The 25,039-nt window shown below is 41.9% G+C and overlaps 1 protein-coding gene across 1 annotated transcript in view; it reads left to right on the top strand.

Moving 5' to 3' along the window:
- RHOBTB3 (Rho related BTB domain containing 3) overlaps window positions 1-23,463 on the top strand; it is a 29,775-nt gene extending 6,312 nt beyond the window's left edge. The window contains exons 3-12 of the mRNA XM_050913582.1: window positions 3,273-3,465; window positions 5,833-5,984; window positions 7,874-7,985; window positions 8,815-9,183; window positions 11,960-12,072; window positions 13,727-13,838; window positions 17,076-17,249; window positions 18,398-18,567; window positions 19,433-19,529; window positions 23,348-23,463. Coding sequence (XP_050769539.1) covers window positions 3,273-3,465; window positions 5,833-5,984; window positions 7,874-7,985; window positions 8,815-9,183; window positions 11,960-12,072; window positions 13,727-13,838; window positions 17,076-17,249; window positions 18,398-18,567; window positions 19,433-19,529; window positions 23,348-23,463 — 1,608 coding nt within the window. The remainder of the gene's footprint in view (window positions 1-3,272; window positions 3,466-5,832; window positions 5,985-7,873; window positions 7,986-8,814; window positions 9,184-11,959; window positions 12,073-13,726; window positions 13,839-17,075; window positions 17,250-18,397; window positions 18,568-19,432; window positions 19,530-23,347) is intronic.
- Window positions 23,464-25,039: the final 1,576 nt, after the last annotated feature.

The raw sequence follows: 25,039 nt of genomic DNA, 5'->3' as shown, positions 1-25,039 counted from the left end.
AACGTGCAGCCACACGCACCTGGGGAGCTGTTACAGCCTGCACCACGTTTCCAAAGCGTTTCTTTCCCCTAATAGTTAAACAAAGAGGTGTATTTGCACACCTGTGCGGCTGTTTTCAGTAAGGATTTTGCTAGTTTTCCCCACACCTGCAAATATGGCAAGTTGGGCTAAGTACAAAAAGGGTAGGGGAATCATACAAGGTAATGGTCATATTTTCTTTTTGTTGTTGTTTTGTTTTCCAAAATATAACTACTTTTCTAATTAGTATTTTTTTCATTAGGAAAAAAACACCCTTTATGTGTTTTTGCTGTGTGATATTGACCTCTTAAGCGGCTGTTGTGTTACATGCACGAGCAGGCACATGCAGACAAACAGAAATCTACTTCAACATACGCTGTTGAGATTCCCATCAACAAGAAGAGCATTAGAGCTGCCGCTGGTTGAGGTTAGGGCATGGAGGGTCTTCCAGGCTGGTGTTCTGCTGGACGATCCTCTCCTGGGAGAGCCAGGATGAGGGCTGGGGCCAGAGCAGAGTGCGTGTCTGGGTGTGTATCAGATACCTGGTGTCCTGTCCTCTGCTGCTGGTGGGGCTGGTGTCAGGATGGAGCCATAGCTCGGTACACGTTGGTATCTAGAAGCCCTGTCCTCTGCTGTAGGTCAGGACTAGGTTTACGCTGAAGCTAAGCATGAGAGTCAGAGCTGGTTCTTCCCTTGGGCATGGCTGTGTTCATATTGACCAAAAACTTAGAAATCTTCCCAAAATCTTTCTGTTTTGTAACATGAAATGGTGTCATAATGCACTGGAGATTTAGCTCCGTTGCTGGAGGGAGCTGCAAACCATATACAAACATATCGCTACATGTAAAAAATACATATTACATTCTGTAAGTAGTTTCCATAAACATTTTTTATTATTAACGCTTGAAGTTGTGGCAGAGTTCTTTCATATTTGTGCACCTGTGCTCTCGACCTTGCTGGTGATGCTGCTGGTTATCACTGAGCTCAGAGGTGGGCATGTGCAAACCTGGGCTGAGCTTGAAGATAGGCAGCTAGAAGGAAATTGCAAAGGAACAGGCATGCTTTCTGTCTGCCACCACAGAACAACTAAATATTCTATATTATTTTTTGGTTTGTATTCTATTTTTCCCTTAAACCTTTGTCGTGTTAAATGTATACAACCCTACTAAAAAGTCTCTGTTGAGATCTTCATCAGGTAAAATGTATTAGCTTGAAAATTCCCAATTTTTGCCTGACTATGTGATCAGATTCTGTAAACGCCCATCTAGCTGGCTGTCTCAAAACACTGCAGCTGGTAGTCTTACTGCTAGAGGTGCTAAAGCTGTGTTTATGTGTTAACTTTATATCCTTAACACAGCCTAAATGATTCTGTTAAATGCTGGTGGAGATTTTCTTTAGCCTGGGATTATAATAGTCTATAACTGAGTTGACTGAAAAAACAAATACCAAGACCAGTGCTCTTAAAACTCTTGTCAACATGGTGAATTATAGAACAGCTATTCTTGATAATTTGTTAATTGTCTGTAGTTTTCTTATTACAGAACAAGAACATCTATTAAAGAAATTAATGGGAATGCCTATTATACTTTAAGTTTATTTCCTGACTTACTTCTTTATAAAGATAAGACCTTAGTTGGGTATGATGTGCACTGACAGTCTAGGCGAATATTTGCTTACTGATAGACTTCTGTCACGTTCATGCTACTTCTTGTGCTTAGGAGTATTGCAGCTACCTCGCCACAGATTTGAAACAATGACTCTTTGAAGTGATCAAAAAGAATTATATTGACAATGCAATGTTGATATTGACAATCTTTTATATATTTCTCTGGTTCCCATCTGTAATGCTCTTATTTCTGTGACCTGTTCTTCAAAATCACATTGACCATCCCTGACCTAAACTTTGGGTCCCTTTTGTCACTTCTTCTGTGCTCACTTACTCCTCTCTTCCACACCTTCTTTATTTCATCATTGCTTGTTTCCATTTTTTTCTCAAGATCCCAACTTCTTCTAGCTTTGCCTCGTGTTGTACAGGACTGTTATAGAATCACAGAATGGTTGGGGTTGGAAGGGACCTTCAAAGACCACCTAGTCCAACACCCTGCCATGGGCAGGGACATCTTTCATTAGATCGTGTTGTTCAAAGACCTGTCCAGCCTGACCTTGAACTTTTCCAGAGATGGGGCATCCACAACTTCTCTGAGCAACCTGTTCCACTGTCTCACCACCCTCATAAAAAAAATTTCTTCCTTATATCCAATCTAAACCTACCCTCTTTCAGTCTAAAACCGTTGCCCCTTGTCCTGTCACTACAGGCCCTGGTAAAAAGTCTCTCTCCATCTTTCTTATAAGCCCTTTTTCAGTATTGAAAGGCTGCAATAAGGTCTCTCTGTTCCAAGAGGTCATAGTATTTTAGTTTTTTGAGTTGATTTTCAGTTCTCTGGGCCAGTTCCAGATTTCTGTCAAGAATTTTCAATTGAGGATATGTGCAAAGCCATGGCTTTCATTGGTATTTATACGCTACCTTTAGGTAAAGCAGAAATTGTGAAATTATAGTTCTCATGACAAATATAGAAGTAATAATTGTATATTACATGTGGATACAGCACAGTTGTAAATTAACAGGATACAAAATAATTTTAGAGTGTAAGTCTTACACTTACAGCACAGAACAATGAAAAATTGAATGTGAAGTCAAAAAAGAAAGTTTAGTTATGTGATCAAAGGCCTTATCCTGAAGATATTAGCACTTGTTAAAGCTACATGGAAGCTCTTGTGAAGCAGATAAAAATCACACCCAACTAATGAAGCTTGTATTTAAAGGTTCATAGCATAGCATAGTTCTGTGTAACCCTTTCCCTAAAATGTTGTGATGAATAATGGCTTTGTATGAATTGTTGCAAACCTCTACCACTGAAGCTTTTTATTTCCTTAATGAAAACATTTGAAAGTTAAGTAATTAAACCAGTAAAGTTTCTTCCTGCAAAGTATATTCCTAGATAAACCCTATTTTTTCTTCTTCCTGAAGAATTCCTGAATACAGAAAAGAGATTTATTGTTTATTACAATGAACAACTTGTTCTCCAAACAAGGAAATTACAAAGCATGAATTCTGCTCTTTGTTGCACGTCTTCAAATAGGAGATTAAATTATCAGTTAAAAATACTTTTTTAAGGTTGTGCATTAAGACTGTTGAATAGTTCACCTTTTCCTTTATAGACAGGAAATTTTTGATCAGTGTTTTTTCTGTTTAGGATATATTTGACAGTGACTGGTACACCTCTCGCAGTCTCATTGGAGGAGCTGATATTATTGTGATTAAATACTCTGTCAATGACAAGACTTCATTTCAAGAACTAAAGGACAGTTATGTCCCAATGATAAAAAAAGCATTAAACCACTGTTCAGTTCCAGTAATAATTTCTGCTATTGGTGCAAGAAAAACCGGTATGTATCCAGTCTCCTGTAGTAATAGTTGAAATCTCACTTCGAGTTAGATATGCTGTAATTTCAGTACAAGCTGATTGTTCTTCCAAGTTGCTAACAGAAACAATTAGTCTGTCAGGATGACAGTAATATGTGCATGTATTATGGCTCTGTAGACTGGTGTATTGGCAAGAACATTATGCTTAATTAACCCTGGCAATGAAAGGCATCCTATCCTGCTTTGACCTCTGCAACGACTCTTCTTGTGGAGGCATCACACACGGGGATTAAATCTAGTGCTTTGGATTAAGCAGCATACATTTGAGTGTATGAGATGAACCCTATGGTTATGAGTGCTCTCTGGTCATGTCTCGGGTATAAAATATCTCTAGTGTATGAGATTAAAACTAAGTCTGTCAGCTTGCAGCCACTGGAGAGGGGTAGGAAAAGCCTCGAAGTTCTCTGGGACGTCATCAGATGAACGGACACACCAGCCCTTCGGGTACCACAAAGTGCCACATGCTGCCGCATCAACAGAGCTGACCTTGCGCGGCGGAGTAGCTGTGGTATAGCTATGGTATAGCTTACGTGTTTGCACAACACCCTGTCCAGGCTGACCAGTAGTCTGCTATGAGAACGACGCAAATCGATTTTACATTGGATATTTAGCTAGCACAAAGTTGTTGTTGTTGTTGCTGTCTAATCAATATGAAAATCAAAGTTGCACAACTGTGGAAGGACCGAGTGGACTTACAAGCGTCCAGCAGCCGATGAGGGCAACGCTGGTGAGAACACAGTCACGGTTTGGGTAGACATTAGTAACTCCTGTCTGTTTACAGCAGGGAAATAAAGTTCAGAAAGAGTACCACAGATACCGATAGAGCAAACATACAAACTTCATTCTGCATTTCCAAATGTGTTGCATTGTGCTTTTGTTGATTTTCATAGGGTCTTTTTAGTCATTGGGCCTGATTTTTATTTTTTTTTTCCCCTAAAGCAATGAATGCAAAACCTGAGCCTGTGAGTTGTCTTTTACTTTATCAATTTGACTAAAACAAGTGTTTCTGAGCATCCCTCCTACTATGAGTAAGGGACATGATGGATGTTGATGTAGACATTTGTTTTATAATGTACAAAGAAATATTAAGCTATATGAAGTGTGTCTTCTGTGGATGTAATGCTCAGTTTTGCCAGGGTCTACTTATATATCTTTTTGCTCAGTGACTGAGAAAGGACTGTTAAAGAACTCTATAACAATTAAATCTTTATTTTATTCCCTCTAGCAATTCATTGATAACGATCAAATGTTTTTATGCTCTGATTTATACAGGGGTGATAAATCTGCCATTCTAAAGGCAAGGTCATGCTAAACTAATGTTTGTCTTCTGCAACGCCTTTTCTTACACTTTTTATTTAAGCACACGATACCACCAATCTGAGTGACTCCACGACTGGCATTTTTCTTTTCCATTTCTTTTTTTTCTGTCTTCCTCCCTAAACAATGTGACCGTACGAGAAGTCAGGCTCTCCAGCCACAGTTTCGCCTTGGGACCTGCCAGAGCAGACTGCTGTGCACACCCAGAACCCTTTTGTTTCTAGGGTGTATCTGTGAACACAGCAGTTTGCTCATACAAATTACTAAGATCTTAATCCTCTGTAGTAACAAATGGTGCTGCCAAAAGAAATAAAAAAAAGCTGTGTAATTACATGTTATCCGTAGGTCTGAGCAGAGGAAATTAGCGTAGAGCATGCACGGCACATTTGAAAACACATCCATGGCCAGCAAGTTCTTACCAGCATTAAGCAAAGATGAGCCAGGGTGGCTAACAGATTTTTATCAGTTAACCGATGTAATCTTAAAAATACCCATTTTGGCTTTAAAAAATTCTATGTAAAATACATGTAATTGAATCATATTCCACAGTATTACATACCCATAACAGCCAGGACTGCAGTGGAAATTTTTCCCTTCCGTTACTGTGCATGCTTCAGGCACAGACAGGCCACGATAATTGAACACGTTTAAGGGTGACATTAATGAATGGTAACACCTGCAGGCTAGTACAACAGCTGTACGTATAAGGATACCGCGGCCCTAAGCCAAACCTGACGTCTGGAAGTCCTGCTTGACTTTTCTGCCTTAGCAAAACTGAATGTGAATTAATGCTAATGAAGTGTAAGCTGAGTTTTGTATAGCAGCTAGTATTGTGAACTGATTAATAAGTTGGGGTTTTTGCAGTAATTATAGATTCCTTACTATACAATGACTATGTTTCCATTTGCCTTTTTGTTCTTTTCTAAATAATACATCTTTACAATTATTTAGGAAGCTAAATATTCTGGATTATTTGACAAAAATGGCTTTTTTTGCATGACTTTTTACCCCAGGAGTGCCTTGCACCTGCCCCCTGTGCACTTCGGACAGGAGGAGCTGTGTCACCACCTCCGAGGGAGTTCAGCTTGCCAAGGAACTAGGAGCCACTTACCTCGAATTGCACACTCTTAATGACTTCTACATACAGAAGTACTTTGGAGGAGTGGTGAGTGAGAAACCCCTGGGTTGAAAGCAGGGTGGCACACACGGGAGGTGCACGACCGATATCAGGGCTTCGGAGAGCGAGCGGAGGCACACCACGAGTCCTCCCACCAAGGGCAATTTCCCACCGATGCCAGATTTAGATTAGATATTGGGAAGAAGCTCTTCACGGTGAGGGCGGTGAGGCACTGGCACAGGTTGCCCAGAGAGGTTGTGGATGCCCCATCCCTGGCAGTGTTCAAGGCCAGGTTGGACGGGGCTTTGAGCAACCTGGTCTAGTGGAAGGTGTCTCTGCCCATGGCAGGGGGTTGCAATGAGATGATCTTGAAGGTCCCTTCCAACCCAAACCATTCTATAATTCTATGATTCTAGCCAAATCAGCAGTACCGAGGTTGCTCCGGTTTTAACTACCTTCTAGGAAGTTTTAGGAAAGCCACAGTACACACTGCAAGAGTTTTCATCCCCCTGTTCCTGTCCTTTTATCTTGCTGGGATGGGATAATCAAAACCCAGCTGGACGAGGCACTCGACAACCCCATCCCACTTTGAAGATGAGTCCTGTTTTGAGCAGGTGCCCTGAGTGGGTGACCCCCACAGATCCCTTCCAAGCTGAATTATTCCATAATATTCTGATATTTTTAATTTCAATTGCTCAAACTCTCACAGCTGTTCTACTGGTACCGTGCGACAAGTAAGCTTGTTGAATTGCCTGTTTTTTTAGCATATTCTTGTGATCACTCAGTTCGCAGTCATGACGCAGTTTGCAGTCCTGAGCAGAGCCTGGGGTCAGCCGCAGCGAAGCTGAACAAGGCAGAAGCTGAGAAGCTTGTTAAAATGTCCCACCTCTAATGAGCTCCTTCTTTTTCCCCTCTCCTGAAGACAGGGAAGCCCACTGAGCCGTTTCTAAATACAGTCTTTCAGATTTATTTGTCTTCTCCACAAAATTATTTCACACTGATATTTCATTTTCAGTTTTATGAGGTGTTTTAAGCTCAGCCTTTTTTTGAACCTTTTGGTTACTTTCCCAGTGGCATTTGGGCTTGAACAAAAAAATGCAGTTCTTTCGGCACAGTAATTTCACATGGTCTGCGCTGCTGTTGTCTCTGGTGTGTACGTACAGTGCGTTGCCACGGGATTTGATAGTAACTTGGAATATCTGGCACAACAGTTAGCCAGTTTTTATTGGATCCCTTCATTCCCAATTAAAAACGAGGAAGCCACTCAACATCTGGTCCAGCCAGAGTATTTTTCCAGCTTTTAGAAAGCACTATATGTGCTACAGTATTACCTTGGGTGATAAAAGCGTTTAAGACATGCTAACTCAAACCGAACCACCCTTTGTGCCTCTTCATTCCTGTAAAAGGGATCATTTCCCCTCAGGTACATTTTTATTGCAGTGATGATGCTTGTGGTCTCTCCCAGCGAAACAAACCTTGCCCACAAAGGTCACCCTGTAATGTGACTTTTTCAGAGGACATGGTAGCATTGCGTGGTGCTGGTGGTTAGTGGCAAGCTGGAGAGCTCGTATACGGTTCTGTTACTTCCATCACTTGCAACTGATCGTTATCCATCAAGCCTTATTCTTCTCTGTAACTCTGTAATTAACATCTACAGAAGTTGGTAAATTGAGTATCTTTGTGCCTGTCATTTCTGGGAAGATTCAATATGAGAGAATTAACCACCATCATTTGAATAAACAGCCTTTTAAATTGGGCTAATTCCAACTGCCTTTGGTACCTGCTCCTGGTGAAGGGGTGCTGGGACTCTCCTGGATGACTGTTCATAGTGGCAGTAGCCTCAGTCCTGCATAGAGTACCCGCTCGTTCTCCTTAGTTTGATGTCTAGGTTGTTCTTAAATAACTAGCATTTTTTAAAAATACATTTCATGTTTTAGCTGGAATATTTTATGATCCAAAGTTTGAATCAGAAGTCATCTGAAACAATGAAGAAAAGGAAAAAGACGCAGAAGTGCCATCGAGTTCAACCACCTCAGCTTGAACAGCCAGGTGCTCGCTGATGTCTGGTCTCTAGTATCGTTTGTTATGTGTGTCATGTTCTTTGCGCAATTAATATTCTGTAATCATTACTGTGAGCTGTGCTATCCGTCATCAGCTATTCTGATTATGTTGCTCTAGTGTCATCACCTTTTAGTGATGGTTTAATTTGGGAAGAATTGTGAGGCAATATGTAACATTGCAATGGACTTCTAATTTATTTTAGACAGAAATGATAGGAGTGGTTTTCCGGTGCACTTGATGAAATAATGCAAAGGTGAATTAATAAAAGCTTTTCATAAAAGCTTTACAGACAAATTATAAAAGAAAGTTACTACATCATTCTTTATTATTCCACAGTATCATCAAGTAATATTTTTATTTGCTGCAAATAAAACAAGGGAGAGGTGTATGCCCCTGCACATGATTTCCTGCATGTGATTTCTGAGCATCTGATGCATTTATTCAGTGAAATAATTACTGACAAGTAGTTACCTCTAAATATGTAGTTGTCTCTTCTCACACGTACTAGAAATTCACTCAGATCCCTTAGGTTTGGGTTTCACAGGCAAGGTTTCTTTCAAATGTAAGTGCCTAAAGAGGTTTTGTAAAAGGATGGACACTTTTTACTAAACTAAGTATTTCTTATATTATTTCACTATACTAAGTATTTCCGTTTTTAGGGTACTTTACTAAACATATGCAAATGGCATATAAGAAATTTTCTTACTGAATACTTCGTTCAAAAATTGTCCTTCATTTGATCAGGTCTCTGGGAACAGAGTTCTCCTGCGGTTAATACTTGCTTCAGTTCTACAGCCCGACTCGTTATCTTTCGCAGAAAAAATGCCCATCTTAAAGGGCGAAGCCTCGCACTACGACGCGGACCTGCACAACCTGCTCTGCTGCTGCCAGTGCGCGGACGTGGCGTTCTACCCCGAAGACCTGAGCACGGTGGTGGAGGCTCACAAGGTCATCCTCTGCTCCGTCAGCCACCTCTTCATGCTGCTGTTCGAGGTGAAGAGCCCCGCCGACATCCGCGACCCCTCCATCGTGCGGGCGGCGCAGAGCCTCTTCGCGGTGGAAGCGGGGGCCGCCTTCCCCCCGGCACCCCGTGGCGTCCCGCCCTGCACCCCGCCGGTGAGGGTGGTGGTGAAGGACTCCGTCTTCTGCTCTTGTCTCCCAGACATCCTCCACTTCATTTATTCAGGTAACCGCCCGGGAACGGGTCCGGCTACTCGTTTCTCGTACAGCTGATGTCTCGTGACGGAGCACGTGCATCACCCTAAGGAACATGCCTTTGCTGGTGGGAGATGGTGTTCTGCCATGTTGCTACATCTATTTTATCCCTTGTGATTATTGCGAATGATGTCTATATGGAAAAAGCCCTTTGCCTAGATTTAATAAAAATTAAATTAGTTGTCGTTCCAGATCTAATGAACACAAATGAAGCGCAACATTGTACTGAACAAAGTCCGTAAGCTAACATCAATAATATTGAAAAGCTTTGCCAAAAAAATCTAGAGTTTGAGACAGTTTCAGATTTCGGGCTTTTAAAATATTTAAAATGGTTGCATGTTCTAACTACATTGACCAGAGCGCAGGGTTACTTAAGAAAATTGAAGTGATTTCTCCCCTGGGTATGGTGCTGCTGAAGAGAAAGCAGTGATAACTGGTTGGAGTGCAGGGGACTCCCGTAAGTTGCATGTGTTTTGCTGCCAATTCAGTACAGGCAGTGACCTCACCTCCCTAATCCCAGCTGCCTATTAAAATGGCACTGATGTTTTTCTATCTTTTTAAATGTTGCTTAGGAATCCTCAGGTGAAAGAGAATTTTTTTTTTTTCTGCAAGTACCTGATACCCATTTGTTCTTTATAAAACATTTTGCAAGCTGTCAGTACATAAGAATATGTATTTTATATTTGTTGAAAGAATTAGATGGCTTGTTAATGATGCCTTCTGATTTTAACTGTAATAAAAAAAAAAAGCCCCAAATAATTATATTGTTAGAGCTGCATCCATAAAGAAGCTTAGTCAATCTCTGTAGACTGATACCTGCCTGACTTGTGGAAAAGGATTTCTGCCTTAGTAGCTGAGATGAACACTGGCTTGTGAAGACACAAGGGAGACTCACTCAGCTTTCAATTAGAGTCTGTCATTGAAAACATCCCTTTCAGTCCTTTCCAAAGCGGTGTCAAACATAAAGAACAGATGCGGAAGTTTTTCAGTGTGAACGGATTGATTTTTTTATTTATTGGCGATGTGAACAGGGGATCAAACCCGGAATTTCAGCAGGTGAAAGATAAGCACGTCTGCTGCCTTCTGTGTGTTAATTTCACTTTTGCTTATGTCAGCCGAGGAGGTGGGAAACTTTGCACAGCAGCAGACTGTTAAACTCTGCTCTAAGTCACAGCTCCCAGCCTGAAGGGCATTGCCAAAAGTCATTGCACGGTTTGGTACCTTTGAGAGGTGACGAGGTCTTTCGGAGGCACTCGAGGCACGGACTGAGAAGAGATCAGATCATGAGGCAGTGTCTTTGTTTTCAGCCTGTCAGGACCACGACATTATGTCCGTGAGGTTATAAACACTTACCATCCATATGGTATACATAGGAGCTGATAGATGCTGTGTGCTGTATGTGCCATCTCAGCCTTTTCTGCAGCAGGGTGCCTTCAGGGCTGTGCTGACTTCTGCTTTACCCTGAGCTTTATCTGCCTCTGACTCTTCCTTGCGGCACGGCCCTGGGGATCAGAGCTGAAAGTTACCAAAAAGCCCCATGGTGTCTTTGAGACTTACTCCAGTAAAGTGTATAAGGATAAACTGTGTTTAACGCCTGCCAACACTTTTAGATGTTCCAAGAAAGCTATTGAGAGACCTAAGAGAACATCATGGTTTTGACTCCGAAAACAAGAAAAAAAAAGAAATTCCACTGCAAACTTTGTGCTGTTTTTAGCTACCAGTATTTGGAATGTTAACTGCACATGAAACTTTTCTGGTTCAGACACCCACAAAGCAAAGCAACCGGCAGTATGAGCAGAAGCTAAAGAACTTCCATAAATATTGAAACATGCAGGATTTTTTTCTGAACATCTACCTGCAATATGTAGTGATTGAACTGGGAGGAATCCAGAAATTGATTTTGAAAGCAGGGGAGATGCCTTGATCTCTCTGTACTTGGTTGCATTCTTGTAAAAACACTATGGAAGTTTTATTGTGCAAGAATTGCATCTTGCCCTTTCTAAGCACAAAGATCTGGCTGATTTTTGTGCAAAATAATATAGTTTCTGCAGCGTCTGTTTGGCATTGTGTCCTGGTTTCGGCTGGGATAGAGTTATTTTTCTTCTTAGTAGCTGGTGCAGTGCTGTGTTTTGGATTTAGGGTGAGAATGATGTTGATAACACAACTTAGTTGTTGCTAAGTAGCGCTTATCTTAAGCCAAGGACTTTTCAGTTTCCCATGCTCTGCCAGCAAGCAGGTGTGCAAGGAGCTGGGAGGGAGCATGGCCAGGGCAGCTGACCCCAACTAGCCCAAGGGCTATTCCATACCATGGAACCTCATGCCCAGTATATAAACTGGGGGGAGTTGGCCAGGAGGGGTGGATCGCTTCTGGGGCATCGGTCAGCGGGTGGTGAGCAACTGCATTGTGCATCACTGGGTTTTTTTCCTTTTTTTCCCCCTCTTCTTTTTTTGTTATATTCCTTTTCATTGCTATTATTATTATTATTAATATATTTCATTATTATTATTGTTAGCATTATATTTTTCTTCAGTTATTAAAGTGTTCTTATCTCAACCCATGAGTTCTACCTTCTTTCCTGATTCTCCTCCCCATCCCACTGGGAGCAGGGGGGAAGTGAAGGAGCGGCTGCGTGGTGCTTGGCTGCTGGCTGGGGTTAAACCATGACACATGGATACCATCTTTTCTCTGCCTGCTGAGGCCTGTGCTGTGTTGATTTATAATCCAGCTTTACCTGATCTTGTGACAGGTGCTTTCCAGTGGGAACGATTAGAAGAGGATCTAAAAAAGAAGTTGAAGGATCCGGAAAAAACTGAACATGTGCTTGAGAAAGTTAAATGTATCCTGAAAACTCCGGGGAAGGTAGTTCTAACTCTCTTGGGGTAACTGTTAGTATTAGTTACTTAAGTTCTTGGGAAACTTTTTTGTAGACAGGGTTTCCTTGTCCATCTTTGTTTTAAACTCACTGTGGCTTACACAGCTTTTATCACTTTATCAGTGGGTTGTTCGCAGGCATGTACAAAACAGAAGCACGGAGATGCTGATGTAATGTGCAGAATTAATGTAATCAGTAAAAAGCACACAAGTAGGTATCCTAAAAGGATTACTTGTATTCACAGCTTTGCATGTTGTCTAACAATATGATTATGTGTTGCTAATTCTCATGTAATAGAGGCTGCCCAGGAAAGCTTTGCTTTCCTGAATATGTGCCAAAAGTTGTGCTTCTGCAGCAGATCAGGAGAGGTGGTTTCTCTATAAATGTTGTGATGTGGAAAGCTGTCTATAACTCAATACACTTATTTCAGCAGACAACTTCACAGTAAAATGTAATTTATGTCACATTATTACGTTAATAAAAAGTTGCAATATAGAATTATTTTTAACAGCCATTTGCTGGTAGAGCTTATACAGTCGTTGATACTATAGAATTTGCACAAAGTATTTCTGTCAATTTAAATGGGAAATCATCTCGGACTGTCTTGAGATAACGTAATATAAAGATCAAAAATTGATTTAGCTGTTTTAAGCTTCTGATTGCTCGATTGCAGGCTTGCCAGTCCTAAGTGTCCACAGCTGAAACATTCATAGGGTTGGACTTCGAAAGTCCTGAAAACTTTAAAGATAATAAGCCTGAGTTGTTGTTGTTTCTTTTGGATTATTTTTAAGACTTTGTGGTACTTTTATTTCACATTTAAAAGTTTTTCTTCAAAGGCATAGAAATGAATCATGATTTTTCTTGATAAAACTAAAAATTAATTAATAAACTAGATAAGCTTTTAACCATAAATTCAACCTCATCTGAATTTCACTTATCACAATCTAGCAGTATGATTTTGATGTCGTTCCTTTTTGTAGCTTTAGATTCCATTTTTAAAGTAAGAGAAACCAAATTGAAAACTGACTGGAAGTACTGGGTTTTGGAGGGTCTTGACGCTAGCGTGCCCAGATTATTGCAAGAGAAGTCTGTGCTTCAGCCTGTGAGCTCCCTCTGCCTCTGTGGAGGCAATATCAGGGCAAAATCAAGAAACACACAACGTTTAGCTGCCTTGCGTCTGTACACGGCATCACGTGGGGCGGGGGGTGGATGTGTGTCCCATCGGTGCTCCCCCCAGAGCCCTCAGACCTTGTGTTTCTGCAGCCTTGGCTCCAAACAGGGCATGGATGAAAAAGTGTGGAGTCCAGAAAATTCGTGATGCAGTCAAACCTGCCCGGAGGTGCTGGCTGAGGGAGTTTTGTCACAGGTCAGGGAGGACCACGGCGAGAGCTGGGCTGTGACTGTAGGGGACAGAGACGCCTTGGAGCCGCTGCACTGTGCGAAATAATAGGAAAATAAACGATAAAGATGATTGCAGAGGATTGCACGTGCGAGAGGCACGGCTGAGTAGCATTAGCAGAAGAACATAAAGTAGAAAGCAAAAGGCTGTTGTTTAGTTTCCCCATATAAACGATGTCTTCAAATCTTTTATTCTGTGGACAACTACACATGACAGTGTTTTATTAATAATTTATTTTGCAGCTAAACACTGTAAAGGACTGCAGATCTCACCAGATAAAACGGCTGTATAATACTTCTCTCAGGCTGTTCTTTAATACGCCTGTCCTAGCTGATGTCATCTTCAAAATACAAGGTACGGTACCTCTGCTCCTGTTGACATGGGCACCCCCGTGCCTCCAGCATTTATCCTGTCTGCAGGAGAGTGGGAAATGGAGGTGACTCTATTTTCTGTTGCATCAAAACTAAGAAAATGTATATGCTTTGTTATCACTGTGGAAAGCAGTTTTTGCTTAGAACTAGTGCTTGACCCTATGGATGCTTTACAGCCGTGTCCACTCTCAACGTGGTTTATCAGGGCTGAGCCTGTATGGATGCCCTCTGCCTGTCATGGCAGAATTTGTGCCTCCCCAGTTCACACACAGCCCTCACAGGCTTAGCGAAACAAGGGATGTGCTGCAGGAGAGGCTCCTGCAATGGCACAGCGCCAAGGTAGCAAGGCTAAACCAGGTATTGCATCACAGGGGACGGTGACCTTATTTTACAACTTATTTATCTCGCTCACGTTCCCACCTGCACAAGCACCGAGACATATCCAAGGGCTCTTCCCAGCATCAAACCTGGGAGAGGCATGGACTCTGGTGGCCACGTCTACGCTCGTTGCCCTCGGCGAAAAGACCAGAGATGCTGGTTATTGACTCCCGACTGCCTTCCCTCTGTCCGTCTCAGGCTGGTGCTGGCTGTGGATGTGCCTTTCTCTACCCTCCAGAAGCTGACAGGGACTTACGTCCTGCTCCTGTGCCTCCTTAGCCTTTATTCACTGCCCTTCTTCCCCCAACATCCCCAGAAATGCCCGCAGAGGTGCTGGGGTTTTGATGACCTGCTAATCCAGGTGCCATCAACACCTGCTGTGTTTTACCACCCTTCTAGGTGCTCCTGTACCGATCCTCATGTTTCTGTCACAGATCCCTGCAGCTTCCGTGTGATAGGTGACTCCTTATGAAAGCAATCTTCAGCCTTGCAGGCGCCTAGGTTAGACCTGCCTATTGCTTAACCCTACAAGTGTGAAAAGAAACATCTAAATTATTGTTGTTGTTTTTTTTTTTAAAAAAAAAGCAGTCTCTTGAGATGATGGCAATTACCTAGTCCTCGTTGTGGCCAGGATTAAAAAGATGTGGGGGACCAGAGGCTGGCTTTCCATGCTGACTTGTCCGTAACAGACTGTTAAGTTACAAAGGTCGTTGGTGGGGTCACATAGGTCTGCTTACAAAGATGCCAAGCGCTCCTCGGCAAAGGCGCAGGCCGGTAAAACCATCTTCTGTTCCCATTTTGTCCGCAAAGAACGTGCTTGGGTGCACCAATATGCTGCAGTGTCACGGGTGATTTTTTCTGGAAATGAAATGCGTTCACCCTTAAAAATTATGATACAGGGGGGGAAAAATTGTCGCATGCCTTTGTGAGAATAAGAATGAGATGGTTTTTAAATGCTAATGATTTTCTCGATTTGTCCACACCCACCCTTCGTGCAGAAATGGTGTGTTAGGATTAGACAATTGTTTCATTATTTTCAGCTTTAAATCTCAGAGCCAAATATGAAGCATTAATCCCTCAAAAGTAAGCACCATGAGGACAAGCAGATTCTTTCTAGATGTTCTGTGTAATATGCAGAAAAAACAAAAAGATCTTTGAAAATGAGAACAAAATTCTGATGCTGAGTTAGTGACATGAACAATTCCCCTCAGTGTCCCACTCCTGAGGGAGGCTTTGTGGGAAGTTGATGAAACCATACCACCACTATGTATTTCACAGAAAAAAAGTTACTGTCGAATGAGTTGACATGTATTTTTAAAAAAAGTGTGCTTATCCACTAACAAAGTGTGAACTGTTTTTCCTAATGCTTGATAAATCTTCCAAGCCTTTTTCCCTAATTCATTGGCCACAATAATTGTGTTAAAATTAAATAATTACTAAGAGAAACTGAAGGCTTTAGACTTGATTGGGCAAATACATTTGTAAGTCTTCAACTAATTCCTTGAATACTGGGAGTTGCTTTGAGCTTTCTAGCCTACAAAAGTACTTGGGGACATTGAAAATGGGAGCCCATTATGTCTGTGTAGACTCATGATGTGACCGAACCTCCTAATTAGTAGGTAAATATCCAATTGCATGCACATACAAAACTGCATGCATATCTTACATCACGTCTGCATCATTTATTGCTCATGTTACGTCTGTAAATGTATAACACAATTTACGTGTGTTCTCTCTATATAGAAGTATATACATTTTGTGTGCAGTTTAGACAATTTGGAAGTAGAAGCACAGGTGAATAGAAATAGAACAAAAATGAAAAAGTGCCAGATGTCTTCAAGGAATTAGGTAGGTGGCAGGGTTGTGGTGAAGGAGGAAATTAGGACAGTAACTTCTATGTAAGTATTTACAGTGTATTTATCTGGCATGTCAGTTGGTCTGTTCATTACAATTTTGATTAAGTCGATTACATCCGGCTGTGGGCTCTCACTCTGTCTTTGGTTGCTGTTCTGTCTGGCACTTGTTTGGCACTTTCTTGCACACAGGACTGTCGAGTTCAGCCGGACGCTGCACAAGTGCGAGTGTCAAGGCTGGCAGCCCGGGCTGGCAGCATTTTCATTAAGAGCCGGTAAGACCTCTGCCACCCTGGGCTGTTAACCTTACTAGGTCTTCCAAATGCTGCAGTAAAGTAGGTGATTCACTTGCAGATATCACAAAATGGAAAAATTTCTGGAAAGGTTTATCGGCATTATTTTCATACGACAACCACCAGGAAATTCACTTAGGCAAAATACTTAATCTGGTTAAATTCATACTTACTTAATGGATTTAATGGAATTTCATCTGGGGTAATTGCCGTTCTCTGTTTTGTGTGGTTCTGTGAAAGTTTGACTTCTGGAACATACATTCATTACCAATGGGATTACTGATGAACACAAATTACTCATTTGCATAATAATTCACAGCACTGCATATTTATGGAACGGGCCAGAGGTTCAGTTAGTGTAAACTGGTGTAACTCCAGTGGTGTCAGATTTTATACTAGTTGAAAGCCTGTTCCTGACTGAGAACCGTTTGCCCCATTTGGAGCCGCTGGTGTTGGGAGCAGGTTGTCGTAATAAATTTGGTATTTCTTTTTGTTTGCTGGTGGCGACTAGGCAGATGTAAACATCTTGACTGGTATAAAGTGAGAGTGTTACCAGTTATCTATTGGATATTGTTAATTTTAAACACTTTAATCATGTTCAGTGAAGTGAAGGCCTCCTAAGAAAACAGGAGCTTTAAAATCAAGATCTTTCTGTGTATATAAAATCATCATAGATTTTTGTCTCACATCCTGCAGGTGCAACTGTACCAGCCCACAGAGCAGTTCTGGTAGCTCGCTGTGAGGTAATGGCAGCTATGTTTAATGGTAATTATCTAGAAGCAAATAGTATTCTGGTTCCAGTGTATGGGGTTTCCAAAGACACTTTCCTCTCCTTTCTAGAGTATCTTTATACCGACTCCTGCTGCCCAGGTAAGAAAATTTAAAAATACACGTATATCGGTTACTCATTTTTCCACAGCGGGGCATTGATAGAGAGTCATGTAGCAGCATTTATTTAATTGAAAAATGCCAATATGCTAATGTATAATGTCTCAAGAAAGGCAACTTGTTCATATTGTGCAATAAAAAAAGAAATCAGTCTTATTCAAGTAAAATCAACTGCAGGCAGAACAAATATCACTAATAAAATGCTGTATTTGTTTTGTGCTTACACAGCAAGACTCAGAAAACTGTGAAATTTCATTTCTGGTCCACTACAATACTTGGAATTTTCTTTCTACATCACAATAATACTGCTTTCTAATCTTAATTCTGGGTTTTATTTCAAAATTGTCATTTTGTTTAGCATATATTTTATTAATTTTAATATAAACAAAGTTAAATTGCAAGAATACCTTATTTATACACATGGATATCTTATTTGTACATAAAACCAGAAAAAAAAGTATGTCAGCTGGAGTATTTGGCAAGAAAAATTGAGCTAGAGAAATCTTTGTCTTAACATTTATCTTTTTTAATGAAAAGAAAATCTACATACTAAATAGGAAATATGATTTAAATACAGATAATTTTCCTTTGATATGATGAATGAATGAATGATGTCGTGATATGTATTTTTGCTTTTGTGTTCTTTTCAAATAACTCTACCTTATTCTTAGGTTTTCCGTATGTTTCTCTTTCCAGTCCGTCTAACATTTCCTTGTCCATCAGTTTAAATATGCAACCACCGTACCATATTTTTTTAACATACGGTTGCTCCGTTTTCTTTTTGGCCTTTCTACTATATTTTCTTGTACATGTGTCGTAGAGGTTCTTTTTTGAAAGAGAAGTTAGAAAGCTAAATCCTCTTGTTAATCATCACTTACTTTAAATAGACGAGCAGCACTTGACTCAGCATGTTCAAGATACAGGATATTGGCAACAATTTATTACACTAAGAAGTACTAACTACTCTTTTCCTGTTAATTAAACCGTTTATCTGGAAAAAGAGAGTGATCAACAGCCGTTTGATTTTGTGTTCATTGTTAGGTTTTTAAAAGATGACTCGGTGAAAAGTGGCTTTGATCATCTTGTCAAAAAGGTAAAATACATGTAACTTATGTTTTCTTGTTTTTCAGCCAGTATTCTCCAAGCTATGTCTCTCTTGATCTGTGCAGAGATGTACCAAGTAATGAGACTTCAGCATATTTGTGAGCTTTACATTATCACCCAGCTTCAGAGCATGCCTAGCAGGGAACTGGCATCCACAAGTCTCAGTATTGTTAGCTTGCTCAAAAAGCTAAGGTATGCGTTGTACATATCAAACAAGAATATATTTATTGACTCTAATTAGTGGGGAGTCCATGCCCAAGGACAGATATTGATATACAGTCTGTTGACTAGGGATATCTGGTGGCACAAGGCTGGCTAAAATAAGGCCTTCAGCCTTTTATTGCAGAATGTGCAGTCATACCATAATCTGTGTGATTTCCTTCATCAAGGACACACTGCAGTAATTCAGCTTAATTGCAGCTTCTGCCAGAAAAGATGTGTTTTAGGCAAGTGAAGATGCACTACTTCCTCTTCTAGTCAAAAAGAAAATTGTATGATGTGCAAGTGGCAAAGGAGATCTAACCTGATAGAATATTGAGTGAAATACATAAAAAGCGTGAAAAGAAAAGATTAGAGGCTGAAAAAAGCGAGAGCGACAGTAAAGAAAAAATCGGAAAACAGAAGAGGAAAATAAAAACTGAAGTGTTTCCAAGTCTCAGGCAGGATATTGTCTTAAATGAGCAGGATTTCGTGGAGAAAGAGGAGACAACAAAACCAACATGCCACGCTCCTTACCTTCCTTTTTCTCAAGCTCTGCTTCTGGGCAGAAGACAAAAGTTTCCAAGATTCATGAGCAAAGGAGCTCCAGGGGTTAGGTCACACCTCTGAGGGAGGGAGTTTTATCGTTCGTTCTTGGGTCTCCATATGTTTACGTATTTCCATCAATGACTTTTCCTTTGTTATCTCCTACAGTCAAAACTTTATTTAGTAAACTGCTATGTTGACAGTGGAAATCTGAAATATTTCGACATCAAGACGTGGTTGTGTTTTACATCATGCATTTTACATCATGTTTTACATCGTAGCATTAAGTGTTGTTTGTGTTTCCTTTCTTCTCACAGTTTCACAATTCTGACTGCCTTTCAACTTGGCTTCTTCATTTTATTGCCACCAACTACCTCATCTTCAGTCAAAAGCCTGAGTTTCAAGATCTTTCAGGTAATTTATCAACTGCTTTTACAGGAAATGTTTTTCAGTTCTGCTTAGATCAGAAGCGAGGTACTGGACGATACTACTTCTGCATGAGAAGATGTTTAGGACTTCTTTAGGCTATACAGTCTAGTCCAGTCCAGAGTCTGTTTGAGCTGAATGGTTCACCACCCTACTGTGGGACCAGCATGCGACACATGAAGAGCAGCAGAGCCAGCAACGGCATCCCCTTGTCTTTTGGTTCCTGTACTGGTGGCCAGGTTCCCACCCATAACTGAATTGACTGGGACAGTTTGGTCATCTTATGTCAACCCCTCCACCTTATGTATATAATTTTGTTTAGTTTGTACCTTTGAATCAAGGTAATGAGTCACGTCCAATACGTCCTCTTTAAGGGTTGGGGTTTTCTTTGAAGAAAATAGGATTCTTACAGGACTCTCCAGCAGATCTCATGAAATCAAATAACTAATGTCCATTCAAGTAAATAAACGCAGGTTCTTCCAGGGAACTGATATTTATTTTCCCAAGCAGTATATTTATTTCTTGATATGTAACTCTACAAAGTTTTGCTCATGGCCTACGGGATTTTTCATCACCCTGATGAAGGTGATTTTGACGGGTGCATCTCTTTGACTCGTGGTTTGTATTCAGACCGTTGGTATGGGGCCAGTGTATTCCAGAAAGGGATTTTTTTTATCAGTGAGCCGAAGGTCTGTTTGGTCCAAAGTACATTAAAGGTCCTCTTTCCTCATTTGCAAGGCTCGTATATGTATGTGTGATGACGGACAACTTTGTAATCGTTATGAGCAAGGGAAGGAGAGCTAGGTCCTCCCTGCTTTATTTGGGCCTGGAATTTGTCTTCCAGCAGCCCATCTGCGCATCTTCTGAAATGTTCATTTTGTATAGCCAGATCTGGATTAAACATGGGAGAGCAGGGCACCTGTGCTGGCAAGTGTCACCCACCAGTGGGTTCGGTCCACAGTAGACTTGCTTTCCTTCCCTTCCTGCTGGTTCAGGTGACAGGGTGTGTTTGAAAGCACTTTGTGGCGTCTTCCTTGCTACAGGGCTTCCGTCTCAACCACCCTGAGGTTCTCCTGAAGCTGCAGGAATCAGGTTGTCGTCTCCGTTTGGTGAAGGTGGGAGCTGCCTCTGGCTTCCCCTTGGTGAGGCAGGAGAGCACAGAGATAGCGGAGTAGCAACTTCATCCACCAGTTCCCTCAAGACCCACAGATGCATCTCATCAGGTCCCATGGACTTGTGCACCTTCAAGTTCCTTAGATGGTCTCAAACCTGATCTTCTCCTATGGCGGGTGGTTCTTCATTCTCCCAGTCCCTGCCTTTGCCTTCTGCAACTTGGGCGGTGTGGCTGGAGCACTTGCCAGTGAAGACTGAGGCAAAAAAGTTGTTGAGTACCTCAGCCTTCTCCATGTCCCGGGTAACCAGGTCTCCCCTTTCCTTCTGGAGAGGGCCCACATTTTCCCTAGTCTTCCTTTTATCACCGACATACCTGTAGAAGCTTTTCTTGTTGCCCCTGAAGTCCCTGGCCAGATTTAATTCTATCAGGGCTTTAGCTTTCCTAACCTGACCCCTGGCTGCTTGGACAATTTCTCTGTATTCGTCCCAGGCTACCTGTCCTTGCTTCCATCCACTGTAGGCTTCCTTTTAGTGTTTGAGTTTGTCCAGGAGCTCCTTGTTCATCCACGCAGGCCTCCTGGCACTTTTGCCTGACATCCTCTTTGTTGGGATGCATTGCTCCTGAGCTTGGAGGAGGTGATCCTTGAATATTAACCAGCTTTCTTGGGCCCCTCTTCCCTCCAGGGCTGTATCCCATGGTACTCTACCAAGCAGATCCCTGAAGAGGCCAAAGTCTGCTCTCCTGAGGTCCAGGGTAGTGAGCTTGCTGTGCACCCTTCTTGCTGCCCTAAGGGTCTTGAACCTCGACCCTAAGGGTCGAGCTTCGCATTCCCCACCAGCCCCTCCTTGTTGGTGAGAACAAGGTTCAGCATAGCACCTCTCCTCGTTGGCTCCTCCATCACTTGGAGAAGGAATTTATCACCAATGCACTCCAGGAACCTCCTGGATTGCTTATGCCCTGCTGTGTTGTCCCTCCAACAGACATCGGGGTGGTTGAAGTCCCCCCATGAGGACCAAGGCTTGTGAACGTGAGGCTGATCCTCTCTGACTATAGAGGGCCTCCTCCGCTCGGTCTTCCTGGTCGGGTGGGCTGTAGCAGTCCCTTCCACATGATTCACTGAGGGGTTGACACGCTCTGCTGCATCAAACTTGCATGGAGCCAGCCGGTGGAAAGAAACAGGAGCACATAAGTAAGTATAGGATGGGGTGAAACCGTTCTGTCCCAGCTTGCCACGGCGCAAGCACTCTCAGGCACCTTCTGATGGGGAGCATGCTTCCCGGACAGCAGCAGTTACGGGTGGCTGAGCTTTCTTACTCACGACACCATGACACAGCATCACCTCAAGGTTCAGGGAGAGCAAAGCAGCACGAGGCAGTGGCTCTCTAGCGACTTTCCGACAGCTGAACTCTTCAGAAGCAGCCCTGCGTTTTGCACAAGGCAAGTGGGAAGGCGCTGCCTGCTGCCCATTATTAATGCAACTTCCCTGACCTTGTTGTCCCAAAAATCAGGATTCTTTCACGCCGCGTGCAAAAAAGCCGGTTAACACGCAGAGTCGAGATATTTGTTTATTATTTCATGTCTGCGCAGAGATGGGCGCTAGGCGGTAACTCCACAAGGCTAGCACACCCGCTTAACGCACGGTAAAGCATTTTATACCTTTCGAGCAACAGTTATCAGTATTTTTACAGTGTCACTTAGTTACTCTCGTTCCTATTGGTTCTCGCAAGTCTCATCCCCACTTAAAGTCGCAGCATCCTCTTTTTGTTACTGCGCATGTTCTGTGAGGAAGGGGCTTCTGTTGGTCGGGGGCTCTCCCTGCCTAAGGGTGGGTTTTCTAGTATGTTAATTAGGATAGGTCACTCAAAGTTCAAGTAGCTCTTTGGTTGCCCCTGCGCTTATCTTGGTATTTCTTTACCCACTGACTTATGGTGTCATCATATTTCTCTTCTCAAGGTCACGCCTCGTTAACTAAGTAGCATCCTTTGGTTTTGTTTCTCACATATCTCCAACAGCCTCAGCCCTCCGCAAGCAGCAGGTCTCTCTGCTGTGCATTGGTCTCTGTCCGGCTTGGTCTGAGCCCCTCAAAAAGGACCGGGCAACTGCTGCTGCAGGCTGACTCAGGAAAATCTGGGGTAGGGGGAGGAAAATGCGTATCTCTGCAAAGGCAAAGGGGGTTCATCTAAATAATATGGCTAAAAACTCTCTTGCCTGATTTTGTCAGTGACAAAACCCACATGCAATAAAAGATAAAAGTCTTGCTGAATTCTTAATTGCTCTCCTCACCTTGCTTTTTGTAATGATCCTGAGACAAACTGTTGGCACAGGGATTGAAATACCCTCCTTCATAGTGTTGCGGCATAGAATAATCCTCGCAGTTGATTATCACATCTGGTTATCTTCTAAGAATAAAAAATATTCATCTTTAGGATAGTCTCTCTGCTCTCTTTAATGAGTATTATATTTATTTTATTATGTAACTTACTTATTGCTAACTTAATAGCAAGGGAACATTGTGTGGTAACTCTTATGTCTGTACTATAGTACGATCTAGGCAAAACAGACAGCACTCTACTTTTTTAGTTGTATTTGTATCCTTAATGGTTTTGAACCTATTTTAAAAGACTTTTTGCAGCCTGTGCACTTGTGCTGTATGTTTGGATGTTACATTTGATTCCATTATTGCTTTGTTTAGTGGAGGAGCGCAATTTTGTAGAGATGCACAGATGGCCTTCCAATTTGTACCTGAAGCAGCTTGCTGATTACAGGAACTACGTCCACTCTCAGAAATGCCATTGCACAGTAATGTAAGAAGACTGAACGTACGCAAAGCGCATCTCAACTGGGAAATCTCAGACCGGGAATTAGACAGAGTATAAAAATCATGTCAAGAGCAAAACGAGATACTGATCTCCCCTGGAACACTGTATGCCATGCTGTAGCGCACTCACTAATGTTCCTTGCTTTGATAATAAACCACTCTGCTTTTTTCCTTAAAGCATTGAGAAACGTATCATGCAGATTTCTTTCAAGCACAAGGATGTCACACTCATGGGGATTAAATGTAGTACGGGACAGAGTCATGACTGTCATCTGTTCCCCCTTCTAATTTCTTTATCGGTTATTTTACTGGTTTTCATGGTTATTTTTGGCTGCTAAACCAGCATCTGTTGAAAACAGATTTTTTTGTAAACCTGTGTACAATAGGAACACAGTAACAGTGCAGGGAAGCTGGGAAGCCAACTCATAAGTTCTTTGAATATTTCAGAATGCAAAAATTTACTGCAGCATCCGTTGGTTTGCAAAATAAAGGGCAGGCTTCATAAGCACTTTAGTTACTATTAATTTTCTACTACAAGTTAAATCTGTAGTTCCTTTTACTAAGACTCTGACAGTCGTATGAGTAGAGATTTTCATTCCAGGGGAATGCCTGTGCATCACTATATTCTCCAGTGCCTCCCAAATGTCTAAAAACTGAAATAATTTTTCCTCCCAGTAAACAGGAGAAGAAAGTCTGTTTTAATAATCTGTCGAACACCTTTGTTAGTGCGGTCATATTGTATTCTTCCCCATGAGGAAAAAAGTCAGGGAGAACTAAGTCTGCTCAGAGCATATCCATATGGTACTGGTAGGGACTGGGAGGAAAGGGAAGGAGATTGACAGCCATTCATAGGTTTTGTGGGAGAAAACTCACTGGCGCTAGTGGCTTTTTTGGGAAAAGCGGGTCTCGTAGTCCCTAGGTGCCCACTGGTAGCTGACAGCATAAAAGTTAGATGTGCTGGTCGTGGAGGGAGGTGACCCTCACGGGTATGCCAGGGACGTCAGCTTTTGTGACGGAACTTTGAGCTCGACCCTCCCTGGTGGGGACTCAGTTTGAGTTGAATTATCATCGTGTGCTCATAAGCTACACCGTGTGAGACAAACCTGATTATCTTTTCTGGCTGCACAGATTCTTTCTCAGATATAACAGATAAATCCTGAACATTATGACGAGGACAACCCTTGCAGACACTACTGAGAGTTTTCTTGACCTAAACCATTCATTTCTCGTGCCACTAACTTATATGTATGTAGTAATATTAATGACAAGATGAACCCAACCTTTACATAAGGGCATCTATCGGAGCATAGGTCCTTTTCTGTAAGTGAAATCTTATCGAGGAACTAAACGCTTCATTATCATTCTCATACTGTTGATTCTGCTTTGCCAGTTGCCTTTAATTTTGGTATGTAGTCTGAGCCTACAAAGACAAAGAAAAGACACTGAAAAAAATTATTTAGTGTTTCCCCACTGTCCACAGCAGACCATCCCGAATGTACCTGGGAACTGCGGCTGTGAGATGAAGATGGAACAGCAAACTGCTGGAGCTGAATCCTTTTTTTTGCT

This window comes from Gymnogyps californianus, chromosome Z, assembly GCF_018139145.2.
Source record: "Gymnogyps californianus isolate 813 chromosome Z, ASM1813914v2, whole genome shotgun sequence".
Lineage (NCBI taxonomy): Eukaryota > Metazoa > Chordata > Aves > Accipitriformes > Cathartidae > Gymnogyps > Gymnogyps californianus.
Note: the sequence above shows the minus strand (reverse complement) of the source record. Positions and strands in the feature narration are given on the sequence as shown.